General features: G+C 41.2%; 1 protein-coding gene across 3 annotated transcripts in view; it reads right to left on the bottom strand.

Annotated features, from left to right (window-relative positions):
- LOC105464709 (phosphodiesterase 8A) overlaps nucleotides 1–15,016 on the bottom strand; it is a 156,760-nt gene that overhangs the window by 65,308 nt on the left and 76,436 nt on the right. For all 3 annotated transcript variants that reach the window (XM_011712732.3, XM_071100775.1, XM_071100776.1), the window contains exons 2-3: nucleotides 9,504–9,560; nucleotides 7,028–7,218 (exon numbers count right to left, since the gene is read on the bottom strand). In XM_011712732.3, coding sequence (XP_011711034.2) covers nucleotides 7,028–7,218; nucleotides 9,504–9,560 — 248 coding nt within the window. The remainder of the gene's footprint in view (nucleotides 1–7,027; nucleotides 7,219–9,503; nucleotides 9,561–15,016) is intronic.

The raw sequence follows: 15,016 nt of genomic DNA, 5'->3' as shown, positions 1-15,016 counted from the left end.
TCAACCCTTCTGCAGAAGCAGCTTTAGAGGCCATGGGGAATGAAAATACAGCCAAAATATCAGAGCAGAAATAAACGTGACATAGAATAGGAGAAAGAAAAGAAGTGCTCCACTGGAGATATGCAACAGCTTTGAACTCATCCTACACTGGGAGAAGAAAGCAGGACTCTAGAGAAGAACAGCTCCACTGGAGAAGGAAGGAACTCACCCCAGACCCAGAGGAAGAAGACTCATGTTGGAGAGGGACTCTAAAAGGAGGTGAATGTAGAGGAACATAACCAGACTGCACTAGTCAAGTCAAAGGTGAGCTGGCCTCCTGGAGAATGTGTCTAGGAAGGCACAGAAATTAGTCAAGACTGACTGCATTTGCTTCAGCTGTTAGTTCAAGGATTAGAACCACTTCTGAATCACAGAATCCAGAAAATAATTTGAGCGACTAATTCTCAATTCTCCCAAAGATGGTACATAACATAACCATTCCAGTTATGTAAGAGATTCATCATGCACGATGGATGCCCCCATCTTTTTTTGAGACAGGCTCTCATTTGTCACCAGGCTGAAGTACAGTGGTGCAATCACAGCTCACTGCAGTCTTGACCTCTTGGGCTCCAGCTATGAGTAGCTGGGACCTCTGGCACATGCCACTGGCTAATTTTTTTATTTCTTGTAGAGACGAGGTCTCACTACATTGCCCAGACTGGTCTCGAACTCCTGCATTCAAGCAGTCCTCCTGCCTTGGCCTCCCAAAGTGCTGGGATTACAGGTGTCAGCCAGTACACTCAGCCAGATGCCCCAGTCTTAGCAAACTTTTCCTGTAAAGGGTCAGGGAGTAAATATTTTAGGCTTTGCAGATCATATGGACTGTCACAACTACTCAACTCTACCATTATAGCACAAAGGCAGCCACACATAATACACAAACGAATGGGCATGACTGTGTTCTCCTTTGCCCATTCTTGCCTGTGGGCATTCAGGCTTCATTTTCTTACGGAATCCAGGTTGAGAAAGGTTGAATCTAACAACAGATGCAGAATAGGCCAGGGATAGGGAAGTTGCTCAGGAATGGAAAAGCAGCTCTAGGGACCAGCCAGTATCTCTCATGCTCACCTCTTCCCCACCCCCTCAACACCTCTGCTTTTCCATGTTCACTCTGTACTCTTCTAGCGTCCACCTACATATCCTCTCCAGAGGGAGCAAACCAAAGGGTGCTGCATGGCTCTGCTGGAAGATCCCTTGTAGACACGCCACTTCAGGGCTTACTGGCCAGGTGTCAATCTCCAGTTCAACCCTGGTCCCCCTGACTGGGGAGAGCAGGCAGGCTCAGCTTCCTGGGGAAGAGCTATGGGAAAGGCTGCTTCCTGGGGAAGAGCTATGGGAATGCCTGGCCTCACTGGGAAAGTCTTAAAACCATGCTACTTGGTTTACCATTAGGATTCATTTTGGCCACACAAGATAGAAAACATCAGAGAAGAGTGGTTTAAACAGTATCTGTTTCACACATCAAAAATGTGCAGAGGGAAACAGTCCAGGGCTGCCACGGACTCTGCAGGATCAGGAACCTAGCTCCTACCAGTGTTTCTCCACTACTGTCTGTACATGAGGTTTCTTCCTCATGGTCCAAGACAGATACTGAACACTAGCCATAATGTCCACATTCCAGACAGCAGGAAAAAGGGAATGCTCCTTCCCTAAGGATACTTTCCAGAAGATACACATGATGGGTCCATTGGCCAGCTGTAAGAAAAACTAGGGAACACAATCTATTTTCTAGATAGCCATATGCCCAGCTACACATCAGAGATTCTGTTATTAGGAAAAGAATAGAAATGGATACTGGGGGCAACTACCAGACTCAAGCTACTCTAGGCAACTACAAATAATTCTGATAATGGTCTCAGCACAACACTGGAAAAAAGGCCACATAATGGAGGCTCACTATAAGAATATAGCCCAGCCCTTTAATGAGTTAAGTTTTACAAAAGCACAACTCCATTACTTGTGCTTTGCTATTTTTCTCTGCCATATGTATGAGTTTCAGATGACAAAGAATGGGATTGATAATGGTATATTATCACCTGCACACCAAGGTGAATCAAGAAATTGTATAAAAGCATCTGGTGCTCTGGGTTCAATCTTGCTTCTTCATTCAACATAGATTTTAATTCTGTTAATGTGTTTTGGGTTTTCAAGCAGTACTTTTTTTAATTTTCTCTATTTCCCTTTATGAGATCTTCCCTTTTATTACAGAGACCTACTCCTGTTGCACAAAGAAATACTGCTGCACCTCTTCTGAGTCCACTAAGCATATGTCTTCAAAAGGTTCTACAGTGTCTTATAAAAAATAATTTTCTTAGTCTTCAGAGCTGTTTTTCCCCCTTCATTATGTGGTGGCACTTTTCACAGGCCCCCCTTTGTATCCTGTTTACACATCCCTGAATGCAATTCGCATCTGTGCAGGCTGAGAGTTTGCTAACAAAGAGGGTCACAAGAGTTTCCTTAGCACCTCCTTCACTGAACACCCTTGGTGTCAGTAGCCGTCCTTCTCTTAGGTCTGGGCTATAGACCACATCAACAAGCACAGTTCAGGTTTGGAGAGTACTGCCAGCAGGTATGCACAGGTCTGCTGCAGAGCGGGCTCCTGGCCTGTTTTCTCTGATTCTCAAACTAAAACTGAGAACTGATGCAATTTGCTGTTTTGAAACTACAGTATGTGGAGAACTATCCTCAGGTTCCTCATGCCTCTGTCCCTTCTTAAAACACAGTAGAAAAACCATGTCTCTGTCCATATCCTTCTCTTCCTTACTTTGGGTTTCTGAGTAGATGCAGAAAGTAAGGATTCAAGGGGCAGCAGGGATGGCAGGGGCTAGAGTGCAGGCCTCTGCCCAGCTCATACAGCCTTGCTGCTCTGCTGGGGCTCAGCCATCTGTTTCTCTGGTCAGAGCAATCCAGCATCCCAGGCTTGGCAGAACACAGTGGGAGTAAAGCAAAGCTCATTTCCACTGCCTTCCTTTATGGCCACTGGTATTTCAGCTTCAAAGACTGAAGTGTGCGAGGCACAGTTCAGAAACAGGCTTCTTTATTAGTCTCCACAGTACGACAGATACAGTGGAGATCCCTATCCTTTTCTGTTCTCTCAGCTTCTGACCTATCATCTTATCTTTGTGTGTTTTTATTTATTATTGCTACGGTCAATTTTTGTCTCTTTTTCCCTCTTCATGGGTTTTTTGATAGGAAGTTGGGAGGAGACGTTGATATCAAGTACCACAGTGGGAATATGAAGCCATACTCTGTTGGGAACTACTGGATGGGCCTCTAGCAGCCTCACAACTGATTGACTTGCCTCATCTCCTCCAGTTTTCTACTCCATTCTCCACTTGGTAGCCAAGTGATTTTCTATCCTGCTCGACACTCTCCTGCACAGAATATATCAGTGTCTCAACTACCTACGGGGTGGAGTCCACAGCCTTTGGCTCAGCACACAAGGCCTTCATCATCTGGTTCACGTCTGCTGTTCCAGCCTCCCCTGACACCCACTCCATATCTGCCTGACCAGCAGCCATCTAGCACTGAGCAGAGGTGCCCGGATGTCCTGCCTGTTTCTACACATGTTGCTCCCTCTACCTGGAACATTTTCTCCACCTTTCTTCCTTTCAAAACTCCTGCTTATCCTTTAAGATGCAACTCAAGTATCCTCTGGCAAAGCCCTCTTTGACACAGGCATCCACAACACTCTGCGTAAACCTCTTCTGTGGGCACTTACAAGCCTATACCGAAATCACTCACTTTCCCTGCTAACTAAAGTATTAGCTCCTCAGAGACAAGAAGCACATCTTACTCATCTATGTAGCTCTAGTACCAAATGCAGTGCCCAGACCTGAGGAGACTTGCAAAGTAGGGTTCCTAAACTGGTAGATTTGGAAATATAACAGACATAGAATATTTGCTGTTAGCAAGGCATCTCATAAGGAGTGTAAGGAGTTCCAAATGCCCCCAACAGAGAGATACAGGTGAATGCTAGTCACTTAGACAGGTCAACAACCGATGAAAAGCTCTTCATAGGCAGTGTTGATTAGGTATCCCAAAAGGGAAGATGAAGGGAAGGACACAATTCTGCAGGGCTAAGGTCTCACGAGCCACGTAAGTCAGCTCAGAGACAAGGCAAGCTGGTTTAGGGGCGGGAAGCCCGGAAAGATTTCTTGAACAGTCCAAAGTGGGCACGCATCCTTAAAGGGATGATCTCAAGGGAGATAAGCCAGGTAAGGGCCAGAATGAAGACAAAACTGATTAGGAAAATAAATCAGGGTCTGCTCTTGCCTCTAGAAACCTCACTACGATTAGTACAAGGACCCACCACTACCCCAAATCCTCACCCAACAAGATGGAGATGATGTAGTAGAAAACAGCTTGTGAGAAAGACTTGAGATTCTTGGCCAAGGCTATGATGTGGCCATCAGGAAATAAATGTGATCGGGGATTACATTTGTAAAGGCCTGCGCTCTCTGGCTAGCACAGTGGAGGGGACTGTTCTGCTTACTGTCACTGGTTCCCCTAAACCTAGTGTGAGCTTTTCGGTTCTGAAGCCATGCTTACAAGGGCTATCAATCAGAAAAGGGTACCCAGGGGAAGCATCCGTGATGCGGTGGGAATATGAAACCAGGATCTGTTAGGAGCCACTGATAGCAGTAAGGGTGTGCTCAGTTCAGAAAAGAAAAGATGTCTGTGGGGGACACAATTCCTGTCCTCTAATGTTGGAAATCCATTCTGGGGAAGAGGAATAATAGATCTGTTCAAGCAATCCTGTCGGCCAACTGTGGACAAAGTTGGGTTCAATAAAAGCAGAGCTTCTAAATCTCTGGGCTTTCACTTAGTGAGCCCCAGGTCCTGAGGAGAGGCTGGATGGAGGGTGCTAGGCACTTCACAGAGGAGAGGCACAGCTGTCTTCTCTGCTTCTCTAAAACCATATATTAAAGCAATCCAGTTCCCATTCTTTACTTAAAAACTATATAAAATTGTTATTTACACGGTGAAAGAACTCTGATTAACTACAGTGCTTATGGAATTTGGTATTTGTGTGAGTTTTTAACTGAGCATGTAACATTACTTTTTTTCACTGAAATATTTCAGCTCCTCTAGTCTATAAGCTTATAAAAGACGAGAACTTCATTTTATAACTTTCAGTCTAAAACATTCTCTTGTACATAGCTCAATAAAAATCTGCTGAATGAATTAATCCTATTTTTTTAGAATATTCCTAAAACGTATAGCAATAGTACATTTTCTTCCCTTAAAAAGTGGAATATAATGTTATGTTTCTTTTACTACAATTTTTAACAGTGGAACATAACCAATACAATTTAATTTTTCTTTTACAATACAAGATGCTCTAGTAGTCACCTTTAAAGGTATGAACTTCCATTGTCCAGCACATACCTGTGGCTAGGCTTGGGCCTGGACAAGACTGGGAAAGAGACCAAGTTTTCTCCAGCCCCCTCACGCTGTCCTCCCTTTTCTATCTCGGCAGCCATTTGGCCCACCTTAGACACCTCTACTGCCTTGCAACATTCCACCATGACTACCAAGCATCATGTAATTTACATATCATCTTCCCCTCCTCTGTGTGGTATCTATTCAATGTTAGGGATAAAGGGGATACTGGAAACCAAATGTTCCAAATTTACAGCTGAGCTAAAACATCCCCAGAGAAGGCGCAGTTACCCACAGACAAGCGGCTGTCCAGGAAGAGCCAGACAAGGACCTGGACCTCCCTCTTTCCTAGCCAGAGCTCTCTCTATTTCTCTTGGGCTGCAATCCCCCATGAACGTGCTGGGTGACTGGCCAGATGACATGTCAAGAAATCTGGGGTAGGGCGGGCATGGTGCAGTGGGTCACACCTGTAACCCCAGCACTTTGGGAGGCTGAGGCAGATGGATCACTTGGGGTCAGGAGTTCAAGACCAGCCTGGCCAATAAGATGAAACCCCGTCTCTACCAAAAATACAAAATTAGCCGGGCATGGTGGTGTGTGCCTGTAATTCCAGCTACTTGGAAGGCTGAGGCAGGAGAATCCCTTGAACCCTGGAGGCAAAGGTTGCAGTGAGCTGAGATCGAGTCACTGCACTCCAGCCTGGGTGACAGAGTGAGACTCTGTCTTGAGAAAAATAAAATAAAATAAAATAAAATAAAATAAATCTGGGCTACAATGATAATGGCTTATTGTGAAGTCAACCAGATCGAAACAGATGAGGAACATAGGGCACATCTCAGGCACTAGATCAAGGCCACAGGAGAAACTACTGGAGGCAAGTCGTGGAAGGGTAAATGCTACCTAGTCTGACTACCAGGAGTGTGGAGTTCTCACCACCAAGGAAACAAACCCACGTTGACGTCATCACATACCCCACAAATAATCTTCTAATATGGTGTCATTTGCTTGTCACCTCGGTTTTTAACCCACAGGTTTTTAATCTACTTAGCTTATATCTTTTCTCTCTCTTAAAAGTCAAGATTTTAAATGTCCTTCAAGTTAGTATGTCATAAAATTTTATATTTGCCTTGCTTCCATCAGCAGCAAGTAACTTTCTTTAAAAGGCATTTTTTAGGTTTAGGTCACTACACAGAATTCTCTCATAGTATTGACAATGTGCAAGTGTTATAAATAAAACCCATTCATCAAACATTAAAAGGCAATTTTCAAAATTTTTACAACTTTGAAAACAATCTGAAAAATTATAATTCTTACTGCACTAATATGCAAGTGATATCTGTGGTTAATTACATTTTGGGTTTCACTTTGACCCTTAATAATTCTTATTATTCATATTTTCTTACTGTTTCAAGTAAAGTGAAGCAAGACAAAACAAAAGAGACATACATCAGTCCTACAAATAGTGAGGTTCTAATATTCTGTTTATTTTAGATGCATGGAAAGCAACTTAAAAGAGAGAGTGAGTCTAACTTAATCTATTTCTAGGCTGCATGTATTGTCACAAAGGCCAATGGGACTATTTAGGCCAGAGTCTTGGGCTTACCTGCACAGTGCCTCTGCATCCAGTTGTCGAGGATTTCTGTGGTCTATGATGATAATGTCATGATGTTTGTCCAGGAAACAGGCAAGGACAGCCTGAGCCTCCTTGGTAACTGTACACTTAAACCCTGCTTTTTCACATGCCCTGCAGAATCCATTACATTGGTTATCTTCTTTGGTAAACACTAAAAGTACCTGAATCAAAAGAGCACAAACACTTTTTTAAACAAAGATGTTAGAATTGTCATTTCTTACACTTTTTTTTTTTCTTGAGACGAGTCTTACTCTGTTGCCCAAGCTGGAGTGCAATAGCACGATCTCGGCTCACTGCAGCCTCTGCCTCCTGGGTTCAAGTGATTCTCCTGCCTCAGCCCTGCCAAGTAGTTGGGCCACAGGCACGCGCCACCATGCCCGGTGAATTTTTGTTATTTTTAATAGAGATGGGGTTTTGCCATGTTGGCCAGGCTGGTCTCGAACTCCTGAGCTCACGTGATCCTCCCACCTTGGCCTCCCGAAGTGCTGGGATTACAGGTATGAGCCACCGTGCCTGGTCAGAATTGTCATTTCTGTGTGTGTGTGTGTGTGTGTGTGTGTGTGTGTTTTGGGGGGATGGTGGGTGAGCGACAGGGTCTTCCTCTGTTGCACAGGCTGGACTACAGTAGTGTGATGTCAGCTCACTGCAACCTCCGTCTCCAGGGTTCCAGTGTTCTTGTACCTCAGCGCCCCCAGTGGCTGGGAGATTACAGGTGTGCACCACCATGGCTGACTAATTTTTGTACTTTTAGTAGAGATGGGGTCTCTCCATGGGCTTAAGTGATCCACCCGCTGTGGCCTCCCAAAATGCTGGGATTACAGGTGTGAGTCACTGCACCTGGCCATATGACTACTTTTTTGCTAAGAAACCCACTGACAGAACTCAACAAAGGTTTAGTTAGGCATTTTATCTTGAAACTAAATGAATTAAAACACATTAATATTTATTTTAGTTAAAAGAAAGTTAACTGGGTAAGTTCTCAGATGGTGAAGGCTAATATCTTGGTGAAATTATTGGAATACTTAATCCTATAAATAATGTATTGAAATGTTTGACTCAAGATTTTATGTAATTCCTCCAAGTTAAAAAAAAAATCACTTTGATTAAAAGAAGAAAGATTTAAAGTAGACCAAAATGTGACACTTCAAAGCCTGGTGACACAGTCACCAGGTACGAGAGGTAGCATCTGTGCCTGTGCCCAGGACAGTGGCTGGTTGCCCCTGATCACGTCAGTCCTGGCCTGGAGCAAGCGAGGCCTGTATCCATAGCTTCTTCCTTATCCAGCCAGCCTCCTTCCCTCTCTCTCTGCCTGCTATTCTCACTCCCAATCTGGTTCAGGAGCACCGGTGCTCCATCCCTTCAGAAGCAGACTGACAATGGGGCAACAGTGGTAAGGAGGAGATGGGCAGCCTGTGAAACAGACTGCAAAGCTGTCAGAAACCCTCCTTAAGTTTATTTCTTCCGAGTTTACTCAACTACACAAAGACCATACATGCAGAGAACTAAGAGCACACATTTCTGTCAGCACTTTTCACATTATTTTTAAATGTAATAGTGAATGAAACATGTGTTTATGTGCGGGGAGTCTGGATAACTTGACTAAATTTCAATTGGTTGTTTTCTGTCTCATATTTTGAATTACATATATTACAGATATCTTCTCTCTGATACAGCTGATTCAGCAACATTGAAAAGACAATCTTTTTACTTTTTATATTGGAAAATCTCAGATCTACAGAAACGTGAATGAAAATGAACACTAAAGATGCCCTTTCTCTACATTTATCAACATTTTACCACCTTTGCTATGCTTTCTCTCTCTCTCTAAACACGTACATGTACATACATGCAATTATACACATTTCTTATTTATTGCTGAACCAATTTTTTCCTTCTGTTTGAGACAGGGTCTCACTCTGTTGCCCAGGCCAGAGTGCAATGGTGCGATCATGACTCACTGCAGCCTTGACCTCCTGGGCTCAGGTGATTCTCAAAACCTCAGCCTTCCAACTAGGTGGGACCAGAGGCGCACACACCTCCACGCCCATCTAATTTGTTGTTGCTGTTGTTGCAGAAACTGGGTCTCCCTATGTTGCCCAGGCTGGTTTCAAACTCCTCAAGGACTCCTCAAGCTCAAGAAATCCTACTGCCTCAGCCTCTCAAAGTGCTGGGATTATAAGCATGAGCCACCGTGCCTGGCCTACTGCTGCTGAACCAATGAAAGCAGGCTACAAACACTTCATCTCTAAACACCTTAATGTGTATTTCTAAGAAGAGGATATTGTCTTATATAACTATAATACTGTTACAGAGTTCAGGGAATTTAACACCGATCCAAACACTATTATCTAAATGAAAGACTATTTTAAATGTGTAAATTTAGCTCCACCTCCACCCTTTTTAAAGAAAATCAGCATGTGAAAAATACAGCACAGTTCATTATTACCTGAAGTTGATCTTGATGAAATCTCATGGGGCCAAATTGCACATCAGCTACTGTTACCTGTAAGAAAGAGATCTGCTTAAAAATGAAAAAAAAAAAAAAAAAGACAACAGAGAGAAGCTTAACTTTTTCTCTCTCTAATCAGTGCCAGAAATGAAAGCAAAATTTCTATTCTAGAGACAAATAAAGTAAATAGTAGATAAATGAAATGATTATGAAGAATCCTAAGGATCTCCTTATGGCCCCCAGGAGAAGTGGGGAGCAGGAAAGGAGAAATAAAATGAATAAATAAAATGAATGTGATTCTGGCTTTGCCTTTTACTAGCTACATGTGACTTTAAGTGAATTAATCTTCCTCAGCCTCAATTTCTCATTTGTTACAAAGGCCAAATGAGATGACAATACAGAAAGCCCCCCAATAACAGATACTAAATAAACGCTGATTCCCTCTGTGCCTATTTCCATTTTTTTCCTGATGGACGATGAAATCTTATATCCAAATGGCACACGAGTAATGCAGTCCAGCAGTCAGAACCGTGGAATGTCATTGAGAAATGGTTGACACTTTCCATTTCACAGAGGAGCATAATAGCACTTACTGATAAGTACTTATCCATTTGAGAATGTAATGCTAAATCAAAGATAAATATAATATCGTAACCAAACCCCAATGAGTAACAACAATTACAGCACCAATGGAAGACTCGGTGTGTTCTGGTTATTGTGCTAAGGGCTGAACATATGTTATTTCACTGAATCCGATAGTAATGTGGTGAGAGTTTATAGCTGGAAAACTGAAGTTCTAATTACCCTGCATTAAGGCCACACAGCAAGTGGCAGTGCTGGGATTCCACCCAGGTTTGTTTAGCTCCATACACTAGACGATTTGAATAGTCTGTGTACAACACAAAGGGGCCCAAGGAAGGGAGAAGGTGGGGCTGAAATCCAGTTCCAGATGATGAATTCTGGCACTGGGCTGCTACCCAGGGAAAGAGATACATTTTGTAATTTGCCCAGAAACTCTGTAGGTGTTGATGAGATCCCAATCTAGGCCTCTATGTGATGGTATGATTCATCACAGCAACAGAAGAACAAGATCCATAGGACTTCCTACAAAATGTTTCCCAACTGACTGCCCTCCTCCAATCTCTCCCCTCAAGCAGTGATCTATTCTAGTAAGCACATCATATGAAGTTTGCTTAGTGACAGAAGAAAAATCGACATATATTTTTAACCATGAGAAGCTGATGTCTACTAATTATGGGCCACTGGTTCAGTTTCTGAATTGCTTTCTAATAATTTTATCTCTCAGAAGGCATAAAAAGAATGACGGTCCCTAATATTCTAGACCAAAGACTGAGGAGGAAGATTCTTCAGTTAGGTGAAAGAGTCAGGAGAACAGACAGTGCATGGTATCATCTATCCTCTTGAGTTGTGCAACTATGGGCCAGTCTCATACTGGTGTAACCAGATGCCAAAGCCAGAATTTCTATGAGGGAAGATGGTCCAAGAGGTCCAAGGAGAGTCTTAAAAGATGGATTCAGAGAAGACAGTAGAGTAAGAAGCACCAGGAATCTGTCTTCCCACCTAGACAATATTGCACTGGCAGAATATGTCTGATATAGCTATTTTAGGAACAACTGAAGACTTGCAACTTCCAGGGGAAGGCTTGGATGGTAAACCACAGTTAATTTTAGCTCTTAGCACATAGCAGGTACCCAGGCCCATGGTGGGTAGCTGTGCATGTGTTCCTGAAGCAACCTGCACACAACTTGCAGGACCTAGGGAAGGCAAAAACAACCTTGTCCTCCAAATATCAGGGATCTGTGCTCTGATCACTGAATACAGAGGTGCAGATAAAGAAGGGGTGCATTATTGTTGCACTTTCTCCCATTGTTGCAAGCCATTCCCCCTCTAGTTGAAGAGACTTCTAGGAGATTTAAAGGGCTAACGCCCTTCCTTTCCTTTCATTTTTTCTTTTTTCCCCTTTGAGAATCAGACATTAGGGACTAAGGCATTCAAGCAATGGCATATACAGGGAAAATTAGAAAGAGATTATGCAAGCCTAGGGAAAGGCTTAGAAAATTTTGCCTGAGAAGACCTTAAGTTTACACATTAGACTGATCCTTGGCACAGAGATGGCCTACCACAATTAAAAACAAAACAAAACAAAACAATAACAGCAAACCCTGGGGAAGACGGAGAATATGACTTCCAGAGTTACCACATTATTAAATTCAAATGTCCAGTTTTCAACACAAATTCACAAAGCATACAAAGAAACAGGCAAAGTACAGCCAATGCAAATGAAAAAAAAACTAAATCAACAGCAACCACCCCTGAAAGATACCTAATGGCAGATCTACTAGACAAAGACTTTAAAACAACTTAAAGATGCTAAAAGAACTAAAGAAAGATGTGGTGAAAGTCAAGAAAATGATGCATGAACAACATGAAAACATAAGGAAAGAGATGGAAAAAAACTAAAAAGAAACCAAAAATAATTTCTGGAGCTGAAAAGTACAATAACTGGAATGAAAAATTCACTGAAGAGATTCAAAGGCAAATTTGGGCAGGCAAAAGAAAAAATGAGCACACTTACAGAGGGGACAATTGAAATTATCGAGTCTGGGAAACAGAAAAAAGCTTTGGAAAAAAAAAAAAAGTGAACAGAGCTTACAGTGCCTGAAGGACACCATGAAACAAGCTAATATATGCATCATGGGAGTCCCAGACGCTGGAGAGAAAGAGAAAGAGAAAATGTATGAAGAAAACATCCCAAACTTGATGTAAGACATAAATATAAATATTCAAGAAGCTCAACAAACAATAAGTAAGATGAACTCAAAGAGACCCATACCAAGATACACTATAATGAAACTGCTGAAAGATAAAAAGAGAATCTTGAAAGCAGCAAGAACTGGGCATGGTGGCTCATGCTGGTAATCCCAGCACTTTGGTAGGCCAAGATGGAAGGATCGCCTGAGGCCAGGAGTTCAAAACCAGGCTGGCCAACATGGTGAAACCCTGTCTCTACTAAAAATACAAAAAAAAAAAAAAAAATTAGCTGGGTGTGGTGGCAGGTGCCTGTAACCCCAGCTACTAATGAGGCTGAGGCAGAAGAATTGCTTGAACCTGGGAGGTGGAGGTTGCAGTGAGCCGAGATCGCACCACTGCACTCCAGCCTGGGCAACAGAGTGAGATGCCATCTCAAAAAAAATTAACAAATAAAAAAGAAGAAAAATAAAAAAGAAAGCAGCAAGAAAGAAGAAACTGGTCACACACAAGAAATCCTCAATAAGATTATCAATAGATTTCTCATCAGAAGCTTAGGAGGTCAGCTATATTTAAAGTGCTAAAAGAAAAAAAATTGTCAATCAAAGATCCTATATCCTAAAACTTCATTCAAAAGTGAGGGAGGAATTAAGACATCTCCAGAATGAAAAACAAAAACAAAAACAAAATAAAACAAATCAAAAAAACTAAGGGAGTTCATTACCACTAGATAAGCCCTGCAAGAAATGTTCAAGGCAGTCCTGCAGGGTGAAATAAAAGGATACTAGACAGTAACTCAAAGCTGTCTGAAGAAATAAAGATCTCAAAAAAGGTGAAACCATGGATAATTTAAAAAGCTATCACTATTGTATAAATGGCTTATAACTCCTTTTTTTGTTTCCTACATGATTTAAGAGATGAATACAGTTTGGTGGGGAAAAAAATCATTGGTTTAAAAGGAAGTATTATTGTAACTTTGGTTGGTAACTCTGTATTTTGCATTTTATTTTCTAAATAAGAGACATTTGAAAGTATTAGTGTATGCTTTTGGGCACACAATGTACAGTTGTCCCTTGTTATCTGCAGGGAAGTGGTTCCAGGAACACCCATATGCATGAAAAGCTATGGATGCTCAACTACCTTATATAACATACTCTCATTCTCCTCTATGCTTTAAATTGTCTCTACTTACTTATGATACCTAATCCAATGTAATGCTATGTAAACAGTTAATGCTATACTAATTTTTACATTTTTTATTTTTATTGTTTTTTTTTTTTCTAAATATTTTCAATCTTCAGTTGGCTGAATCCACGGATGTGGAACCCACCAATATGGAGGATCAACTACATAAAGTTTTAATTTTGTGACATCAATAACTGAAAAGGGTGGGAATAAAGCAGTATAGGAGAAGAATTTTTGTATGTTATTGAAGTTAAGCTGGCATCATTCAAATTAAATATTTATATAACATTAAGATGTTCACTATAATCCCCATGCTAACCACAAAAAAGTAGCTATAGAATATATACAAAGGGAAGTGAGAAAGGAATTTAAATATTGCACTACAAAAAATCAACTAAACACAAAAGAAGACAGTAATTAAAGAAATGGAAGACAAAAAAAAAAAAAAAACTATGTGACATACAGAAAAACAAATAGCAAAATGACAGAAGTTAAGTCCACTTTTATCAGTAATTATTTATTTTTAGGGACAGGGTACTGCTCTATCACGCAGGCTGGAGTGCAATGGCATGATCATAGCTCACTGTAGTCTTGAACTCCTGGGCTCAAGAGATCCTCCCACCTCAGCCTCCCGAGTAGCTGAGACTACAGGTATATGCCACCTCACCTGGTTAATTTTTAAATTTTTGTAGAGACAGGGTCTTGCTTTGTTGTGCAGGCTGAGTAATTACTTTAAATATAAATGGATTAAACTCTCCAGTCAAAAGACAGAGATTGGCAGAAAGAACCCATCTATATGTGGTCTATAAGACATTCACTTTAGATCCAAAGACAAAAACAGGAAGTGAAAGGACAGAAAAAGATATTCTAATAGTAATCAAAAAAGAGCAGGGATAGCTATACTAACATTAGACAAAATAGACTCTAAACCAAAAAAGGCTATAAGAGACAAAGGAGGACATTGTATGTTAAAGATTCAATAGAGTAACAAGATATAACAATTATAAGCAATTATGTACCCAATGACAGACCATTAAAATATATAAAGTAAAAACTGCCAGAATTGAAGGAAGAGACAGTTCTAAAATAACAGTTGAAGACTTCAACACCCCTCTCTCCATAATGGCTAGACTTAAGCAACACAATAAAACCAACAAGATCTAATAGACATATACAGAATGTGCTACCCAACAACAATACATTTTTCTCAAGTGTACATGGGACATTCTCAAGGACAGACTATATGTTAGGCCACAAATCAAACCTCAATAGATTTTAACAGATAGATATAACACAAAGTATCTTCTCTGGCCTCAACAGGATAAAGTGAGAAACCAGTAACAATAGTGAAACTGGAAAATTCACAAAATCGTGGAAATTAAACAACACAATCTAAACCAACAGATCAAAGAAGAATACACATGATAAATTAGAAAACACTTGGAGATGAATGAAAACAAAAACACAACATACCAAAACTTATGGGATGTAGCAGCAAAAACGGTGCTACGGGGAACATTAACAGCTATAAATACACTAGAAAATAAGATCTCAAT

This window comes from Macaca nemestrina, chromosome 7 (assembly GCF_043159975.1).
Source record: "Macaca nemestrina isolate mMacNem1 chromosome 7, mMacNem.hap1, whole genome shotgun sequence".
NCBI classification, from domain to species: domain Eukaryota; kingdom Metazoa; phylum Chordata; class Mammalia; order Primates; family Cercopithecidae; genus Macaca; species Macaca nemestrina.
This window is presented reverse-complemented; position numbering and strand designations above follow the sequence as displayed.